Genomic DNA, 20794 nt, shown 5'->3' with positions numbered 1-20794 from the left:
CACATTATACATCTGCCAGTGTATTAAAGAAAAAATTTTTTTTCCTGAGTACAAATGCGCTAAACAGTGGCCTTATCACTGCAAAGGGCCTAAATACAAGCAAATAGCGTACCATATACTCCCTTTTTTTCTGTCTCTTTGCTAAATTAAGTGTTATACCACACGTTATACACCTGCCGGTGTATTAAAGAAAAAAACTTTTCCTGAGTACAAATACGCTTTTTCAGTGGCCTTATCATTGCAAAGTGCCTAAATACAAGCAAATAGCGTACCATATACCACCTTTTTTATGTCTTTGTGCTAAATTCAGTGTTATACCAAACGTTATACACCTGCCGGTGTATTAAAGACACTTATTTTTTTCCTGAGTACAAATACGCTTAACAGTGGCCTTATCATTGCAAAGGGCCTAAATACAAGCAAATAGCGTACCATATACTCCATTTTTTTCTGTCTCTGTGCAAAATTAAGTGTTATACCACACGTTATACACCTGCCGGTGTATTAAAGAAAAAAAAGGTTTTCCTGCGTAAAAATACGCTTAACAGTGGCCTTATCATTGCAAAGGGCCTAAATTCAAGCAAATAGCGTACCATATACCACCTTTTTTTCTGTCTCTGTGCTAAATTCAGTGTTATACCACACGTTATACATCTGCCAGTGTATTAAAGAAAATTTTTTTTTTCCTGAGTACAAATGCGCTAAACAGTGGCCTTATCATTGCAAAGGGCCTAAATAGAAGCAAATAGCGTACCATATACTCCCTTTTTTTCTGTCTCTGTGCTAAATTAAGTGTTATACCGCACGTTATACACCTGCTGGTGTATTAAAGAAAAAAAAGGTTTTCCTGTGTAAAATTACGCTTAACAGTGGCCTTATCATTGCAAAGGGCCTAAATACAAGCAAATAGCGTACCATATACCACCTTTTTTTCTGTCTCTGTGCTAAATTAAGTGTTATACCACACGTTATACACCTGCCGGTGCATTAAATAAAAAAAAAGGTTTTCCTGCATACAAATACGCTTAACAGTGGCCTTATCATTGCAAAGGGCCTAAATTCAAGCAATTAGCGTACCATATACCACCTTTTTTTTGTCTCTGTGCTAAATTAAGTGTTATACCACACGTTATACACCTGCTGGTGTATTAAAGAAAAAAATAAAGTTTTTCCTGCGTACAAATACGCTTAACAGTGCGCTCATCATTGCAAAGGGCATACATACAACCAAGTGGTGTACTATTTAGTACCTGTATTTCTGTCTCGTTGCTAAATTCAGTGCTATTCCACACATTAGTATACACTGGCTGGTGTATACAACAAAAAAAAAGTTTTTTTCTGCGTATAAATACGCTTAACAGTGCGCTCATCATTGCAAAGGGCATACATACAACCAAGTAGTGTACTATTTAGTACCTGTTATTCTGTCTCTGTGCTAAATTCAGTGCTATTCCACACATTAGTATACACCTGCTGGTGTATTTAAAAAAAAAAGTGTTTTTTCTGTGTAGAAATACGCATACCAGTGCGCTTATCATTGCAAAGGGCATACATACAACAAAGGAGTGTACTATTTAGTAACTGTTATTCTGTCTAGGGCCTATATACTTTGAAAGGACAGCCGTGAGTAATCGCCTGCTGCTGTTCCATACCCTCATAAACGCACTAAGTATGTCTGGCAGGGAAGTGCCAGGACGTGCACAGAGAAGGGGCAGAGGCCTACATACGTTAGGCAGAGTTGGCAGCAGACTTGGGGCTAGTGGCAGCAGGAGTCGCAGCAATAGGCCTGAGCTCCCGTTAACACCCAGCGGTCATGTCGTCGACCCATCTCTCCTCGCCAATTGGTTTGCACGCTCATCCCCATCATCACAAGCGACATGTGACAACCCCAGTCAAGAATCGGTGGGTTCCTCAGACACAACCCTCAGTTGGCATGGCCCGGGAGCAGTCCCCATAATCCCTTTGCCTTTGTCCTATGCGGTTCCCTCTCCCAAAGAAGTATCTCATGCTTTGGGTTCAGCTCCACTATTTACTGAGGACGATCCAATAGAGGACAGTCAGCAGCTAATGGGCAGCCAAGAATGTGAGGAGACATGCGTCGCTTGCTCCACAAAGCGGGCAAGTAGTGATGCGGAGAGTGACGTGGGAGGTGGTGTTTCAATTGTTCAGGGTCCTGAGGCAGACACTGCTGTGGAACACGAGGAGGACATCAGTGATGTGCACACATCTTTTGATGATGATGAAGCCGATCGCAATTGGGAGCCGGGTGCAGAAGCCGGGGCTTCATCATCAGGAGAAGAGATTTGCTCTTTGTCTATGAGGCAGCAAGGGGGTAGCACGGTTGGCAATCAGCATGGTGGTGGCAGTAGTGGAAATTCAGGAGCCAAACGTGCCAGGGGGAGACCGCCTGCTTCGCGGCAAGCTACCATTCAGGGAGGTAGTGGAACAGGGGTTCCTGGAGATGGCGCCAATAGCAGTGAAATAGTGCGTACTGCGGGTGGGAAAATTAGTTACTCTGTGGTGTGGTTGTTCTTCATAAAGAATCCAGAGGACCTTAGCGTAGTCACATGCAAAATCTGTTGGCAGAAAGTGAAGCGTGGCCAGAGTCCCAATCTCAACACCACGGCCCTGCGTCAACACACGATTCGCCACCATAAAGCGGCCTGGGATAACCGTGGCTCCGATGCAGTGGTTCAGCCTGCTGCATCCCTCAGTGGCCATCCATTCCCTCCGTCATCCAGCCAAGGCTCCACCACCTCAGCCAAAGGGAGCATTGTGTCAAACCCTCCTTCTTGCGCTCCTGCTTCTTCCGCTCGTAGTCAGCCATTCCGCCAACAATCGATCGGCGAACCCATGTCCAAGAGACAACAGTATGCGCCCACTCATCCAACGGCGCAGAAGTTGAATGTGCTCCTATCCAAGTTGCTGGTGTTGCAGTCCCTCCCTTTCCAACTGGTGGACTCTAAAGATTTCAGGGAATTGATGGCTTGTGCCGAGCCGAGGTGGAGAGTCCCAAGCCGTCATTTCTTTGCGAAGAAGGCAGTACCAGCCCTGCATAAGTTTGTGCAAGAGAAGGTAGGCCAGTCCTTGAGCCTGTCGGTGTGTTCAAAAGTGCACGGCAGCGCCGACGTGTGGAGCTGTAACTACGGGCAGGGACAATACATGTCTTTTACGGCCCACTGGGTAAATGTTGTTCCTGCACAGCCACAACAGCAACTTGGACAGGTCACACTGCTTCCTCCTCCACGCTCTGGCTCCCAGGCAGTTGGTCCTTTTACAGTGTGCGCCTCCTCCTCCTCCCCCTTGTCCTCGGCCTCCACTGCACGTCCAAATCTCGGTGGCCCTTCATCGTACCACGTGTGTAGGGCACAGCGGTGTCAAGCCATCCTTCACATGGTTTGTCATGGCGAACGGAGTCACACAGGGGAGGAACTGCTAAAGTTCATTAGGGAAGAAATACGAGTACGGCTTACTCCACGGAATCTGGAAATGGGAACCATGGTGACCGACAATGGGAAGAACATTGTGGCCATGCTGCGACAAGGAAGTGTGAACCATTCACCCTGCATGGCACACGTGTTGAATCTGGTTGTCAAGAAGTTCATCAAGTCTTCACCCCATTTGCAAGACGTCCTGACAATGGCAAGGAAACTGTGCATGCACTTCAGCCACTCGTACACCGCCAAGCACACTTTGCTTGAGCTGCAGCGTCAGAACGGTATCCCACAACATAGTCTCATTTGCGACGTTGCCACACGTTTGAATTCCACCCTCCATATGTTGGACAGACTATACGAACAAAGAAAAGCCATCACGGATTTTTTGATGATACAAACAGATAGGAGTACTCCCCTGTGTAACTTCAATGTGAACGAGTGGCAGCTCATACGCGACACCTGCCGTTTCCTGAGGCCCTTTGAGGAAGCCACATTTTTTGTTAGTCGCTCGAATTACGCCATGAACGACGTAATTCCCCTCCTACATTTACTCCAAAAAATGATTGAAAACATGGCTTGTCACGGCAATGGAGACGTTGCGCCTACATCAGAAGGCTACATGAGTCCTGTGGGGGATGAACTGGAGGAGGATGATGAGGGGCAGAGCAGAGCACAGTTTACGGTGGATGAGATGGCCGGTGTTTCTGGTCATTGGACAGGAGAGGAGGAGCAGGAGCAGCCAGAGGAGGTGGAGGGTTATTACGAGGGAGGCGAGACAGAGGACCCAGACACCGTGGCAGTATGCAGTGGAGATGGAGGCAGGTAGTCCCAGCGAGTCACTGACATAAATGGCACGATGCATGCTGAGTTGTTTGCGTAGTGACCCCCGAATTGTCAAAATTCGTCAGCGCGATGACTTCTGGATCTCCACCTTATTAGACCCTCGCTACCGGCCCAGAATGGGGGCCTTTTTTACATCCACTGAGAGGGAGGACAAACTGACCTACTTCAGGGAGCTTCTACGTAGTCGGTTGGCCGATGCCTATCAGCCACATGGTCCATCCACTCGCAGGTCTGACTCGGGGGGCCCTCTGCGCTCACCTTCCACTCCCACGGCTGCTGGGGAGGGGTGGCAGGAGCAGTACCGGCTCAATCAGCAGCAGCCTGAGTCTACAGTCGCTGATTAGTAGCTTCCTTCCACCGCATAGTGAAGCTACTCATCAGCAGCAGGTAGACATGGAGCAGGACCTGAACCAGCAGGTGGGGGCTTACCTCGACATGACCCTGCCAACAACCGTTGAAGATCCGCTTGACTTCTGGGCAGCCAAACTCGATTTATGGCCGCAACTAGCAGAGTTTGCCCTGGAAAAGCTGTCCTGCCGGGCCAGTAGTGTGCCATCAGAGCGGGTGTTTAGTGCAGCCGGGGCCATAGTCACCCCAAGGCGAACTCTTCTGTCCACTAAAAATGTGGAGAGACTGACATTTGTCAAGATGAATCAGGGATGGATCAGCCAGGATTTCCAACCACAAATGACAGATGGGTCTGAGTAGATTGACCATGCTTCTACAACAAAATTTTCTCTATTGTGGTTGGTTATGAAACCCTCTGGGGCAGACCTGGGCATTGTATGGCCCGCTTGCCACATACGGCCCTTTGATTGGCTCTGACCGGCCCGCGCTGATTGGGGGACAACTATGCTGCCTAATCTGGGGGACATCTATGCTGCCTAATCTGGGGGACATCTATGCTGCCTAATCTGGGGGACATCTATGCTGCCTAATCTGGGTGACATCTATGCTGCCTAATCTGGGGGACAACTATGCTCCTTATCTGGGGGACAACTATGCTCCTAATCTGGGGGACAACTATGCTCCTAATCTGGTGGACATCTATGATGCCTAATCTGGGGGACAAGTATGCTCCTAATCTGGGGGGCATCTATGCTGCCTACTCTGGGGGACAAGTATGCTCCTAATCTAGGGGACATCTATGCTGCCTGATCTGGGTAACATCTATGCTGCCTAATCTGGGGGACAACTATGCTCCTAATCTGGGGGACATCTATGCTGCCTACCCTGGGGGACAAGTATGCTCCTAATCTGGGGGACATCTATGCTACCTAATCTGGGTGACATCTATGCTGCCTGATCTGGGGGACAACTATGCTCCTAATCTGGTGGACATCTATGCTGCCTAATCTGGGTGACATCTATGCTGCCTAATCTGGGGGACATCTATGCTGCCTAATCTGGGGGACAAGTATGCTCCTGATCTGGGGGACATCTATGCTGCCTAATCTGGGGGACAACTATGCTCCTAATATGGGGAAAACTGATGCTTCTGGCATTCGGCCTATAATTTTTTGAAGTTTAGCAGTAACTAAATACATGCTTAATGCAAATGTCAACATTGATCTTTTAATGTAAGGGGTTATGAAACCCTCTTGGGTACTGTGAATGACTGCTCCAGACTCATTCTGTCTCTTTTACAAACTACTTGCCTCCCTGGTGCCTCAGGCCTCGGGCCTATAATTTTTTGAAGTTTAGCAGTAGCTAAATATATGCTTAATGCAAATGTAAACATTGATCTTTAAATGTAAGGGGTTATGAAAACCTCTTGGGTACTGCAAATGCATGCTCCAGACTCATTCTGTGTCTTTCAGGAACTTCTTGCCTCCCTGGTGCCTCTGGCCTTGGGCCTTACATTTTTGGATGTTTAGCAGTAGCTAAATACATGCTTAATGCAAATTTCAACAATGATCGCTAAATTCTCGGCGCTCTGCCAGGGCCTTCTCCTACCCCGCCTGGGCCGATCCGAGGACCTCACTAACCAACTCACTAACTAATCCAATCGCTTATAGCAATGGGCGGTGTGTACAAAGGGCAGGGACTTAATCAACGCCAGCTTATGACCCTCACTTACTGGTAATTCCTCGTTTTAAGGTTAAATAATTGCAATCACAGATCCCTATCACGAACTGGTTTCAGCGTGCAACACGCACCTGTCCTTGAAAGATAGAGACACGCCATTCCGCTCAGTGGAGCGCTAGTGCGGCCCAGGACATCTGAGGCCATAACACACCTGTTATTGCTCGATCTCGCAATTGATCGGGCAAGGTAAGGGGTTATTAAAGCCTCTTGGGTACTGCTGAGGCCTACTCCTGACTGCTCCTGATGCAATGTATGGGGTAATTAAACACTCTTGGGTAGCGTTATTGTTAAATTTACTGGTAATTTTATCAGTAATAAAATTGAATTTTGCAGAATGCTAACCTTTACATAACGGAACTCTTGTTGCATGTGATTTTTTAATGAAAAAAAAATAAATAAAAAGATGGAGAGGGATTAACTCTGCTTAATCTTTTTTGGCGATTAGAATCCTTTTGTCATCTGATTTTTTGGAGACAGATGCGCTACACATGTAATAATTTTTTTAACCAAATTTCAAACATTGTGTGGTTTATTATTTTTGAGAAGAATGTCTTTTGGTGGTCCACCATCCTGCATTATAGAGTCTTCTGAACTGCTGTATATGCACTTGTTTTTTTTTAAAAAAAAGGTATTTTGTCAGACAATTTCGATAAAATTTTGTGTTTTTTTTGGGGTGGATTGTGAAGCCCGGGTGACTGGTGTGTAGTGTGTACTCGTGCATCAGTCAACTCCAGTCTGTGTCTGTTAGGCAATATATGGGTTACTGATGCAGCAGAGGTGGTCTTGGAATTTCAATTATTTAAATTTTTTTTACATATGGTGTGGTTTATTATATTAGAGAAGAATGTCTTTGGGTGGTCCACCGTCCTGCATTATAGAGTCTTCTGAACTGCTGTATATGCGCTTGGTTTTACAAAAAGGTAATCCCTAATCCATTCAGTGGAGCGCGCCTGCGGCCCCGGACATCTGAGGGCATAACACACCTGTTATTGCTCGATCTCAGGAGAAGGGGGGTTCATCATCGGGAGAAGAGAGTTGCAGGTTGCCATTGAGTCAGCAAGGCTGTAGCACGGTTGGCAGTCAGCGTGGTTTGGCAGTAGTGGAAATTCTGGAGCCAAACCTGCCGGGGGGAGACCACCTGCTTCGCGGCAGCTTACCTTTCTGGGAGTTAGCAGGTTACCAGCACCGGTCGATTAAAGAGACACGCTAATCCATTCAGTGGAGCGTGCCTGCTGCTCCGGAAATCAGAGGGCATAACACACCTGGTATTGCTCGATCTCGCAATTGATCGTGCAAAGGTAGGGGGTTATTAAAGCCTCTTGGGTACTGCTGAGGCCTACTCTTGACTGCTCCTGGTGCAATGTATGTGGTAATTAAACACTCTTGGGTAGTGTTTTTTTTTTTTATTTACTGATAATTTTGTCAGTTATGAAATTGAATTTTCCAGAATGCTAATCGTTACACAACGGAACACTTGTTGCGTGGGATTTTTTAATGAAAATTAAAAAAAACAAAAAAATATGGACAGGGATTAACTCTGCTTCATCATTTTGGGCGAAAAAAAGTCCTTTGGTGATCTGATCTTTGGAGACAGATGCAAATTCGTTTTTGTAAAAAAATGTCAAACATTGTGTGGTTTATTATTTTTGAGAAGAATTTCTTTGGGTGGTCCACCGTTCTGCATTATAGAGTCTTGTGAACTGTTAGATATGCGCTTGTTCTTACACAAAGGTATTTATTTAAAACATTTCTAAAATGTTGTGGTTTTTTGGAGGGGATTGTGAAGTCCGGGTGTGTACTGGTGCATCAGCCAACTCCAGGCTGTATCCTTCAGGCAATATATGGGTTCCTGATGCCGCAGAGTTGGGGCCTGGGTCTGTAAATTTCTAATTTTTGGATAGCGGGTGCTACCTATGGGAAATCTTTGTAAAAAATGTCATATATTGTGTTATTTTTTTGGCGGGGATTGTGAAGCCCTGGTGTGTACTCTTGCATCAGCCAACTCCAGGCTGTGTCATGCAGGCAATATATGGGTTACTGATGCCACAGGGGTGGGGCCTGGTTCTGGAAATTTCAAATTTTTGGATAGCGGGTGCTACCAATGAGAAATCTTTGACAAAAATGTCTCATTGTGTTGATTTTGGAGGGGGGATTGTGAAGCCCTGGTGTGTACTGGTGCATCAGCCAACTTCAGGCTCTGTCCTTCAGGCAATATATGGGTTCCTGATGCCGCAGAGGTGGGGCCTGGGTCTGTTAATTTCACATTTTTGGATAGCGGGTAATACCAATGAGAAATCTTTGTCAAAAATTTCATATATTGTGTTTTTTTGGGGGGGGGGGGGGATTGTGAAGCCCTGGTGTGTAGTGTACTAGTGCATCAGCCAACTCCACGCTGTGCCATTCAGCCACTAAATGCTCTCTTCTTGCTGCCAACATGTACACGCTATGTCATTCAGTCACTATATGGTCTCCTGACACTGATGCCACCACCAGGCTCTGTCATTGTGCTGCTGTGCGGCAGTGATTCTAAGAGCGATGCCGGTAATCTGCATGCTATTCTGAATAACATTATTATTTCACTACCCCAGCACACTCCATATGCGTTTTAGGACACAGCAAAGTGTTCTATACCCCTATAGAGGCTGTATGTAGGCTAGAAATAGCCTTTTTTAATATTAATTCGCCGCGAACAAATTTGGATCGAAACTAACTTTTCGGGAAAATTCGGCGAATCGGCTGAATCGAATTTTTGAAAAGTTCGCTCATCTCTAGTGGAGACATGTGAGTATCATTGAGCAGGGCACATGAGGCACATTAAACAGATATCCGGCAGCAGCTGAAGCAGTCAGCGCTGCTGGATAGCCGTTATTGCGATGGCCCCAACACACAGAAATATCGTATGTTGATGCTGCATTCAACATATGATTACTTCTAAGAGACCATCGTATGTTGAAACTAACATATGTTGGGGCCATCGTATGTCGGGGGACCACTGTATAGGATGTAATGTCTATGGAGGATAAAACAGTGCTCGAGTGTTAGAAGAGCAGAAGCTGATATCTGCCACATATCTCTGGAGATTATTTTGCAGGAAGTGTTGAATGAAACATTAAAACATTAAAAGGTGTTGAAGATGCAATTTTTTATGGATCTCTTCTTGAGGGTGAAATGATTCTGGCTTTGTATTGAGTATGAAATTAAGCTAGGGTCTTTTAAATTGTCAATTTTATGATAGGGACTTTTCTGAGGACTGAACCATAGAATAAAGTTAGCATTTCCGGGTGTTTTCAACCTCATCTGATGCATAACGGCTGATTAAAAAAATCTGCTCCCCCATTTAAAAAAAACACATCAACCCACCTGATTTTAAATCTCCCCTGGACTCACCTGTCTGCAGCTGAGGACTCTGGTTAGTTCTTTGGTCAGTCATGGGTTTCCTGGGAGTGCTGGGCCACCATTCAAACTGCCTATGTTAGAATCTGCCACTAAATGTAAATATAAAGAGAAAATGTAATAAAAAAGGATAAACAGAAGTAAGCATGTGATACATTGTGAGTTCTATCCTCCTAGTAAGATATGTTTAATGTACAGGCATTGTCTTCATGATGCATTTTTCTCTTTGTAGAACCCGGAGCAGTCAAGAACCTGTCTGCAGTTCATATCACTACCACCTCTTTCTCTCTAAATTGGCTTCCTCCAGAGGGAGGTGTAAGTGCTTATCAAATCCTATTAAATGGACGTTTGATTTCTACACTGAATACAAATTATACATTTGAAGGTTTATCTCCTGGAAATGTGTACACAGTTGTGGTATCAACTCTGGTTAGTGATATACAAGGAGAAGGCTCGAAAACAGAAGTTACAACAAGTGAGTATTGTGACAGTTCTAAACAATATTGTTAGTTGTACAAACTTTTTACTTAATTTTATTGATGACTTTTTGTAGCTATTGTCATTGGATAACAGTTGGCTCAATGATAGTTTGGTCCTCATTACCACATTAATATGCAAATTGTTCTCATTTAGAGCTGCCACATTACAGTCTAATGAGTAAAGGAGTTGAAATGATAAGGCGCTGCAGTTAAGGCACCTATAGCTCACAAGAACACATGCTGAGGGTGGTACTTTGTGAAGATTTTGCTTAGCATCAGTTATATCAGTGCTGGAGCATTATAAAAGGAGCGGCGGATAACAGAAATATATAGGACAAAATGTCTGTGGAGGGTTTTTCTGCATGAAGAGTTGTGTGAAACATTTCCACTTTTAAAACATTTTTTTGTTGTATTAAAAACATTAAAACCTTATTCTATGGGTCAGTCCTCCGACAAGACCCATTCATACCATTGACATTAGAAAAGACCCTAACTTAATTTGATACCCAAGACCACAGTTAATTCAGATTCAATACAAGACCAATAAATACATGGCAACTTCAAGACATCCTAATAAAACTGATCCCACAATTGATTAAGACATCACGCGAGACCCCCTAAATTTATTCAGATCTCAAACCAGACAACTAAATTCAGACCACAGAGCAAGAAAATATTTCAGACCTCAGACCTTAGTGATATATCTACCTTAGTGATATATCTAACTCCATGAATCCTCTTTAGCTTCTTGCACCATCACACAAAGGGTTTTGATGTCCACACCTTAGCACACTAAATACTGTCATTTGACAGTATTAGGACCCTGTTTTTTATTTGAGGAGGATCCTGGGAGTAACATTGGTAAGCATTTTCAGGTGTTAGCTAAAGGATCTGATTCACAATGGCTGATTAAAAAATGCACCCCATTTAAAAAATCATATTACTCCACCCCATTTTAAACCACCCCTGAGTGAGCCTATCTGCAGCAAAGGAATCTGGTTAGTCCTCTGGTCTGTCATGTTTTCCTTGGGAGTCCTGGGCCACCAAGCAAACTGCCTATTTTATAATCCGCCACTAAATGTATATATAATAAGAAAATGAATTACAAATGTCTAAACTGAAGTCAACATGTGATACAATGGGAGTTCTATCCTCTGTGTAAGATATGTTTAGTGTTAAGCTCTTGCAACTGTGTTTGTGGGAGGGGCTGTGGCTCTATAAATACCACCTCCTACCTTCATTCGGGGCTTGCGTGGTATTTTGAACACCCACCCAACCCTCCCTTATATTTATCAACTCCATAAGGGGCATGCCCTCTTTAGGTGTGCCCTCGACTACGGTTTTTGGACACCACAGACCGATAGGTAAGGTTGCTAGAACAGCTTTGGTAAGTACGTAACGCATTAAGCCACGACCACAAATGTACAGGCATTGTCCTCATAATACATTTTTTCTACTTTTTAAAATGTTATTTCACTTTTCTCTTTGTAGAACCCGGAGCAGTCAAGAGCCTGTCTGCAGTTAATATCACTACAACTTCTTTCTCTCTAAATTGGCTTCCTCCAGAGGGAGGAGTCAGTACTTATCAAATCCTAATAAATGGACGTTTAATTTCTACGCTGAATACAAATTATACAGTTGAAGGTTTATCTCCTGGAAATGTGTACACAATTATGGTATCAACTCTGATTGGTGATATTCAAGGAGAAGGCTCAAAAACAGAAGTTACAACAAGTGAGTATTGTGACAGTTCTAAACAATATTGTTAGTTGTACAATTTTTTTATTTAATTTATTGATGACTTTTTGTAGCCATTGTCATCAGATAACAGTTGGCCTAATGATAGATCGCTCCTTATTCAAACATTAACATGCAAATTTATTTCATTTAGAGCTGCCACATGAAATGATAATGAGTAAGGCTAAGTTTCCACTTGTTGTTTTTCTGGCAGTTTTTGGAAAACTGCCACTGCAGTTTTTGAGCCAAAGCCGGAAGTTTATTCAAAAGGAATGGAAAATATAATGGAAGCACTTACTCTTCTCCTCCCTTATGGATCCACTTCTGACTTTGGCTCAAAAACTGCAGTGGTAGTTTTCCAAAATCTGCCAGAAATAAAAAAACAAGTGGAAACAGCCTCAGGGAGTTGAAATGATAAGGCGCTGAGAGTCTGGTACTTTGTGAAGATTTTGCTTTGCATCAGTTATATAAGTGCTACAGCATTATAAGAGGAGAGGCGGATATCAGTCATATACAGTGGTTCCTCAACATATGATGGTAATTGGTTCCAGGCGGACCATCGTATGTTGAGTACATGGATGCTCAATGATACTCACATGTCATATGTCGGGGCCATCGTATGTCGGGGGACCACTGTATAGGATGTAATGTCTATGGAGGATAAAACAGTGCTCGAGTGTTAGGCTAGGATTCCACTTGGTTTTTTTTCTGGCAGTTTTTGGAAAACTGCCACTGCAGTTTTTGAGCCAAATTCAGAAGTGGATTCATAAGGGAGGAGAAGTGTAAGTCCTTCCTTTATATTTCCCATTCCTTTTGAATACATTTCTGGCTTTGGCTCAATAACTGCAGTGGCAGTTTTCCAAAAACTGCCAGAAAAAAAAAAACAAGTGGAAACTTAGCTTTAGTAGAGCAGAAGCTGATATCTGCCACATATCTCTGTAGGTTTTTTTTTGCAGGAAGTTTTGTATGAAACATTAAAACATTAAAAGGTGTTGAAGATGCAATTTTTTATGGATCTCTTCTTGAGGATGACATGATTCTGGTTTTGTCTTGCGTATGAAATTAAGTTAGGGTCTTTTCTGGTGTCAATTTTATGATATGGTCTTTTCTGAGGACTGAACCATAGAAGAAAGTAAGCATTTTTGGGAGTTTTCAACCTCACCTGATGCATAACAGCTGATTTAAAAAATCTGCTCCCCCTTTTAAAAAAAAGCACATCAACCCACCTGATTTTAAATCTTCCCTGGACTCACCTGTCTGCAGCTGAGGACTCTGGTTAGTTCTTTGGTCAGTCATGGGTTTCCTGGGAGTCCTGGGCCACCATCCAAACTGCCTATGTTATAATTTGCCACTAAATGTAAATATAAAGAGAAAATGTAATAAAAATGTATAAACAGAAGTAAGCATGTGATACAATGTGAGTTCTATCCTCCTAGTAAGATATGTTTAATGTACAGGCATTGTCTTCATGATGCATTTTTCTCTTTGTAGAACCCGGAGCAGTCAAGAACCTGTCTGCAGTTAATATCACTACCACCTCTTTCTCTCTAAATTGGCTTCCTCCTGAGGGAGGTGTAAGTGCTTATCAAATCCTAATAAATGGACGTTTGATTTCTACACTGAATACAAATTATACAGTTGAAGGTTTATCTCCTGGAAATGTGTACACAGTTGTGGTATCAACTCTGGTTAGTGATATACAAGGAGAAGGCTCGAAAACAGAAGTTACAACAAGTGAGTATTGTGACAGTTCTAAACAATATTGTTAGTTGTACAAACTTTTTACTTAATTTTATTGATGACTTTTTGTAGCTATTGTCATTGGATAACAGTTGGCTCAATGATAGTTTGGTCCTCATTACCACATTAATATGCAAATTGTTCTCATTTAGAGCTGCCACATTACAGTCTAATGAGTAAATGAGTTGAAATGATAAGGCGCTGCAGTTAAGGCACCTATAGCTCACAAGAACACATGCTGAGGGTGGTACTTTGTGAAGATTTTGCTTAGCATCAGTTATATCAGTGCTGGAGCATTATAAAAGGAGCGGCGGATAACAGAAATATATAGGACAAAATGTCTGTGGAGGGTTTTTCTGCATGAAGAGTTGTGTGAAACATTTCCACTTTTAAAACATTTTTTGTGTTGTATTAAAAACATTAAAACCTTATTCTATGGGTCAGTCCTCCGACAAGACCCATTCATACCATTGACATTAGAAAAGACCCTAACTTAATTTGATACCCAAGACCACAGTTAATTCAGATTCAATACAAGACCAATAAATACATGGCAACTTCAAGACATCCTAATAAAACTGATCCCACAATTGATTAAGACATCACGCGAGACCCCCTAAATTTATTCAGATCTCAAACCAAACAACTAAATTCAGACCACAGAGCAAGAAAATATTTCAGACCTCAGACCTTAGTGATATATCTACCTTAGTGATATATCTAACTCCATGAATCCTCTTTAGCTTCTTGCACCATCACACAAAGGGTTTTGATGTCCACACCTTAGCACACTAAATACTGTCATTTGACAGTATTAGGACCCTGTTTTTTATTTGAGGAGGATCCTGGGAGTAACATTGGTAAGCATTTTCAGGTGTTAGCTAAAGGATCTGATTCACAATGGCTGATTAAAAAATGCACCCCATTTAAAAAATCATATTACTCCACCCCATTTTAAACCACCCCTGAGTGAGCCTATCTGCAGCAAAGGAATCTGGTTAGTCCTCTGGTCTGTCATGTTTTCCTTGGGAGTCCTGGGCCACCAAGCAAACTGCCTATTTTATAATCCACCACTAAATGTATATATAATAAGAAAATGAATTACAAATGTATAAACTGAAGTCAACATGTGATACAATGGGAGTTCTATCCTCTGTGTAAGATATGTTTAGTGTTAAGCTCTTGCAACTGTGTTTGTGGGAGGGGCTGTGGCTCTATAAATACCACCTCCTACCTTCATTCGGGGCTTGCGTGGTATTTTGAACACCCACCCAACCCTCCCTTATATTTATCAACTCCATAAGGGGCATGCCCTCTTTAGGTGTGCCCTCGACTACGGTTTTTGGACACCACAGACCGATAGGTAAGGTTGCTAGAACAGCTTCGGTAAGTACGTAACGCATTAAGCCACGACCACAAATGTACAGGCATTGTCCTCATAATACATTTTTTCTACTTTTTAAAATGTTATTTCACTTTTCACTTTGTAGAACCCGGAGCAGTCAAGAGCCTGTCTGCAGTTAATATCACTACAACTTCTTTCTCTCTAAATTGGCTTCCTCCAGAGGGAGGAGTCAGTACTTATCAAATCCTAATAAATGGACGTTTCATTTCTACGCTGAATACAAATTATACAGTTGAAGGTTTATCTCCTGGAAATGTGTACACAATTATGGTATCAACTCTGATTGGTGATATTCAAGGAGAAGGCTCAAAAACAGAAGTTACAACAAGTGAGTATTGTGACAGTTCTAAACAATATTGTTAGTTGTACAATTTTTTTATTTAATTTATTGATGACTTTTTGTAGCCATTGTCATCAGATAACAGTTGGCCTAATGATAGATCGCTCCTTATTCAAACATTAACATGCAAATTTATTTCATTTAGAGCTGCCACATGAAATGATAATGAGTAAGGCTAAGTTTCCACTTGTTGTTTTTCTGGCAGTTTTTGGAAAACTGCCACTGCAGTTTTTGAGCCAAAGCCGGAAGTGTATTCAAAAGGAATGGAAAATATAATGGAAGCACTTACTCTTCTCCTCCCTTATGGATCCACTTCTGACTTTGGCTCAAAAACTGCAGTGGTAGTTTTCCAAAATCTGCCAGAAATAAAAAAACAAGTGGAAACAGCCTCAGGGAGTTGAAATGATAAGGCGCTGAGAGTCTGGTACTTTGTGAAGATTTTGCTTTGCATCAGTTATATAAGTGCTACAGCATTATAAGAGGAGAGGCGGATATCAGTCATATACAGTGGTTCCTCAACATATGATGGTAATTGGTTCCAGGCGGACCATCGTATGTTGAGTACATGGATGCTCAATGATACTCACATGTCATATGTCGGGGCCATCGTATGTCGGGGGACCACTGTATAGGATGTAATGTCTATGGAGGATAAAACAGTGCTCGAGTGTTAGGCTAGGATTCCACTTGGTTTTTTTTCTGGCAGTTTTTGGAAAACTGCCACTGCAGTTTTTGAGCCAAATTCAGAAGTGGATTCATAAGGGAGGAGTAAAAATTATACAGTTGAAGGTTTATCTCCTGGAAATGTGTACACAGTTGTGGTATCAACTCTGGTTAGTGATATACAAGGAGAAGGCTCGAAAACAGAAGTTACAACAAGTGAGTATTGTGACAGTTCTAAACAATATTGTTAGTTGTACAAACTTTTTACTTAATTTTATTGATGACTTTTTGTAGCTATTGTCATTGGATAACAGTTGGCTCAATGATAGTTTGGTCCTCATTACCACATTAATATGCAAATTGTTCTCATTTAGAACTGCCACATTACAGTCTAATGAGTAAAGGAGTTGAAATGATAAAACGCTGCAGTTGAGGCACCTATAGCTCACAAGAACACATGCTGAGGGTGGTACTTTGTGAAGATTTTGCTTAGCATCAGTTGTTTCAGTGCTGGAGCATTATAAAAGGAGTGGCGGATGGCAGAAATATATACGACAAAATGTCTCTGGGGGGTTTTTCTGCAGAAAGAGTTGTGTGAAATATTTCCACATTTAAAACATTTCTTGTGTTGTATTACACACATTAAAACCTTATTCTATGGGTCAGTCCTCCGACAAGAACCCTTCATTCAATTGACACTAGAAAAGACCCTAACTTTATTTGATACCCAAGACAAGACCACAGTTATTTCAGACTCCATACAAGACTGATAAATACATGGCAACTTCAAGACCTCCTAATAAAACAGATCCCACAATTGATTCAGACATCACGCCAGACCCCCTAAATTTATTCAGATCTCAGACAAGACAACTAAATTCAGATCACAGAGCAAGAAAATATTTCAGACCTCAGACCTTAGTGATATATCTACCTTAGTGATATATCTCACTCCATGAATCCTCTTTAGCTTCTTGCACTGTCACACAAAGGGTTTTGATGTCCGCACCTTAGAACACTAAATATTGTCAATGGACAGTATTAGGACCCTGTTTGTATTTGAGGAGGATCCTGGGAGTAGCAATGGTAAGCATTTTCAGGTGTTAGCTAACGGAACTGATTCACAATGGCTGATTAAAAAATGCACCCCATTTAAAAAAACACATTTCTCCACCCCATTTTAAACCACCCCTGAGTGAGCCTATCTGCAGCAAAGGAATCTGGTTAGTCTTCCGGTCAGTTATGTTTTCCTTGGGATTCCTGGGCCACCAAGCAAACTACCTATTTGATAATCTGCCACTAAATGTAAATATATGGAGAAAATTAATTATAAATGTATAAACTGAAGTCAACATATGAGACAATGTGAGTTCTATGCTCTTGGTAAGATATGTTTAATGTACAGGCATTGACCTCATAATACATTTTTCTTCTTTTTAAAATGTTATGTCACTTTTCTCTTTGTAGAACCCGGAGCAGTCAAGAACCTGTCTGCAGTTAATATCACTACCACTTCTTTCTCTCTAAATTGGCTTCCTCCAGAGGGAGGTGTAAATGCTTATCAAATCCTATTAAATGGACGTTTGATTTCTACGCTGAATACAAATTATACAGTTGAAGGTTTATCTCCTGGAAATGTGTACACAGTTGTGGTATCAACTCTGATTGGTGATATACAAGGAGAAGGCTCGAAAACAGAAGTTACAACAAGTGAGTATTGTGACAGTTCTAAACAATATTGGGGGACATTTATCAATGTTTGCTTATGTATTCGTTTTTTTAGTTATTTTTTTCTTACTATTTTTTGCTTATGTGCAACTTATTTAACAACTGCTTTCAGCCTGTTGATCAATTTCTTTCACTTAAGCATTTTTTCCTTTTTTTGCTTTGGTAGTGGCTTTTTCTGCTCCATGTCTGAGCTGGAGTAAATTTAGTAGGTTTTTACATGTGATGCGACTTTTTTGCGACTTTCGCACTTGATAAATATCTGACCACTGCAAGTCAAAAATCACTTTTTGCTTTGGTAAGCAAGATTTTAATTTTTTGCTTAGGACACTGAACAAGCAAAAAGTTGCAGAAAAAAGAGCGTAGTCGCATGTGCGACTTTTTTGCGACAATTTTAAGCAAAAAAAAAAAACTACTAAATGCTTTGATAAATGTCCCCCATTGTTAGTTGTACAATTTTTTACTTAATTTATTTATGACTTTCTGTAGCCATTGTCATCGGATAACACTTGGCCTTATGATAGTTCGGTCCTTAGTTAAACATTAACATGCAAAATTATTTCATTTAGAGCTGCCACATGAAAGTATAATGAGTAAGGCTAAGTTTCCACTTGTTTTTTTTTCTGGCAGTTTTTGGAAAACTGCCACTGCAGTTTTTGAGCCAAAGCCAGAAGTGTATTCAAAACGAATAGAAAATATAATGGAAGCACTTACACTTCTCCACCCTTATGGATCCACTTCTGACTTTGGCTCAAAAACTGCAGTGGCAGTTTTCCAAAATCTGCCAGAAAAAAAAAACAAGTGGAAACTTAGCCTCAGGGAATTGAAATGATAAGGCGCTGAGAGTCTGGTACTTTGTGAAGATTTTGCTTAGCATCAGTTATATAAGTGCTACAGCATTATAAGAGGAGAGGCGGATATCAGTCATATACAGTGGTTCCTCAACATATGATGGTAATTGGTTCCAGGCGGACCATCGTATGTTGAGTACATGGATGCTCAATGATACTCACATGTCCCCGCTGCTCCTTCCCGTCATTTCGCTGCTCCAGCCAGTCAGTTCGCCGCTCCTCTGCTACCATATCACAACGTCGCTGCTGTCCTGTGCTGTCACTCTCCGTCGCCGGGATCACGTCGCTGTTCGTGCCGCACTGCTCACACCGCTCCTATTGGACGACAGGGCAGCGTGAGCGGAGACGTGATGACAGCGACGGAGAGCGACGGCGCAGGGCAGCGGCAATGTTGTGATGCAGCAGAATAGGAGCGGCGAACTGACGGGCCAGAACGATGGAGACATGTGAGTATCATGGAGCGGGGGAACATGAAGCACATTAAACGGCTATCCGGCAGCAGCTGAAGCAGTCAGCGCTGCTGGATAGCCATTTTTGCGATGGCCCCAACACACAGAAGTATCGTATGTTGATGTTGCATTCAACATATGATGGCCTCTAAGAGGCCATCGTATGTTGAAACGAACATATGTCGGAGCCATCGAATGTCGGGGGACCACTGTATAGGATGTAATGTCTATGGGGGATAAAACAGTGCTCGAGTGTTAGAAGAGCAGAAGCTGATATCTGCCACATATATCTGGAGTTTTTTTTTTTTTTTTGCAGAAAGTGTTGTATGAAACATTAAAACATTAAAAGATGTTGAAGATGCAATTTTTTTATGGATCTCTTCTTGAGGGTGAAATGATTCAGCTTTTTTCTGGAGTATGAAATTAAGTTAGGGTCTTTATTGGTGTCAATTTTATGATAGGGTCTTTTCTGATGACTGAACCATAGAATAAAGTTAGCATTTTCGGGTGTTTTCAACCTCATCTGATGCATAACGGCTGATTTAAAATATCTGCTCCCCCTTTTAAAAAAAGCACATCAACCTTCCTAATTTTAAATCTCCCCTGGACTCACCTGTCTGCATGTGAGGACTTTGGTTAGTTCTTGGGTCAGTCATGGGTTCCCTGGGAGTCCTGAGCCACCATCCAAACTGCCGATGTTATTATCCGCCACTAAATGTAAATATAAAGAGAAAATGTAATAAAAAATGATAAACAGAAGTAAGCATGTGATACATTGTGAGTTCTATCCTCCTAGTAAGATATGTTTAATGTACAGGCATTGTCTTCATGATGCATTTTTCTCTTTGTAGAACCCGGAGCAGTCAAGAACCTGTCTGCAGTTAATATCACTACCACCTCTTTCTCTCTAAATTGGCTTCCTCCAGAGGGAGGTGTAAGTGCTTATCAAATCCTAATAAATGGACGTTTGATTTCTACACTGAATACAAATTTTACAGTTGAAGGTTTATCTCCTGGAAATGTGCACACAGTTGTGGTATCAACTCTGGTTAGTGATATACAAGGAGAAGACTCGAAAACAGAAGTTACAACAAGTGAGTACTGTGACAGTTCTAAACAATATTGTCAGTTGTACAAATTTTGTACTTAATTTTATTGATGACTTTTTGTAGCCATTGTCATTGGATAACAGTTGGCTCAATGATAGTTTGGTCCTCATTTCCAAATTAACATGAAAATTGTTCTCATTAAGAGCAGCCACATTACATTCTAATGAGAAAGGGAGTTGAAATGATAAAACGCTGCAGTTAAGGCACCAGTAGCTCACAAGAACACATGCTGAGGGTGGTACTTTGTGAAGATTTTGCTTAGCATCAGTTATATCAGTGCTAGAGCATTATAAAAGGAGCGGCGGATGGCAGAAATATATAGGACAAAATGTCTCTGGAGGGTTTTTCTGCAGGAAGAGTTGTGTGAAACATTTCCATATTTAAAACATTTCTTGTGTTGTATTAAACACATTAAAACCTTATTCTATGGGTCAGTCCTCAGACAAGACCCCTTCATACAATTGACACTAGAAAAGACCCTAACTTCATTTGATACCCAAGACAAGACCACAGTTATTTCAGACTTCATACAAGA

The 20794-nt window shown here is 41.9% G+C and overlaps 1 protein-coding gene across 1 annotated transcript in view; it reads left to right on the top strand.

The window, feature by feature from the left end:
- The window catches only part of LOC130361878 (receptor-type tyrosine-protein phosphatase beta-like), a 150638-nt gene that overhangs the window by 109478 nt on the left and 20366 nt on the right, over positions 1–20794 (top strand). The window contains exons 11-16 of the mRNA XM_056565503.1: positions 9994–10236; positions 11732–11974; positions 13469–13711; positions 15208–15450; positions 17593–17835; positions 20002–20244. Of these exons, the coding sequence (XP_056421478.1) occupies positions 9994–10236; positions 11732–11974; positions 13469–13711; positions 15208–15450; positions 17593–17835; positions 20002–20244 (1458 nt within the window). The remainder of the gene's footprint in view (positions 1–9993; positions 10237–11731; positions 11975–13468; positions 13712–15207; positions 15451–17592; positions 17836–20001; positions 20245–20794) is intronic.

This window comes from Hyla sarda, chromosome 3 (assembly GCF_029499605.1).
Source record: "Hyla sarda isolate aHylSar1 chromosome 3, aHylSar1.hap1, whole genome shotgun sequence".
NCBI lineage: Eukaryota > Metazoa > Chordata > Amphibia > Anura > Hylidae > Hyla > Hyla sarda.
The sequence above is the reverse complement of the archived record's forward strand: the minus strand, read 5'-3'. Positions and strand labels throughout refer to the sequence as shown.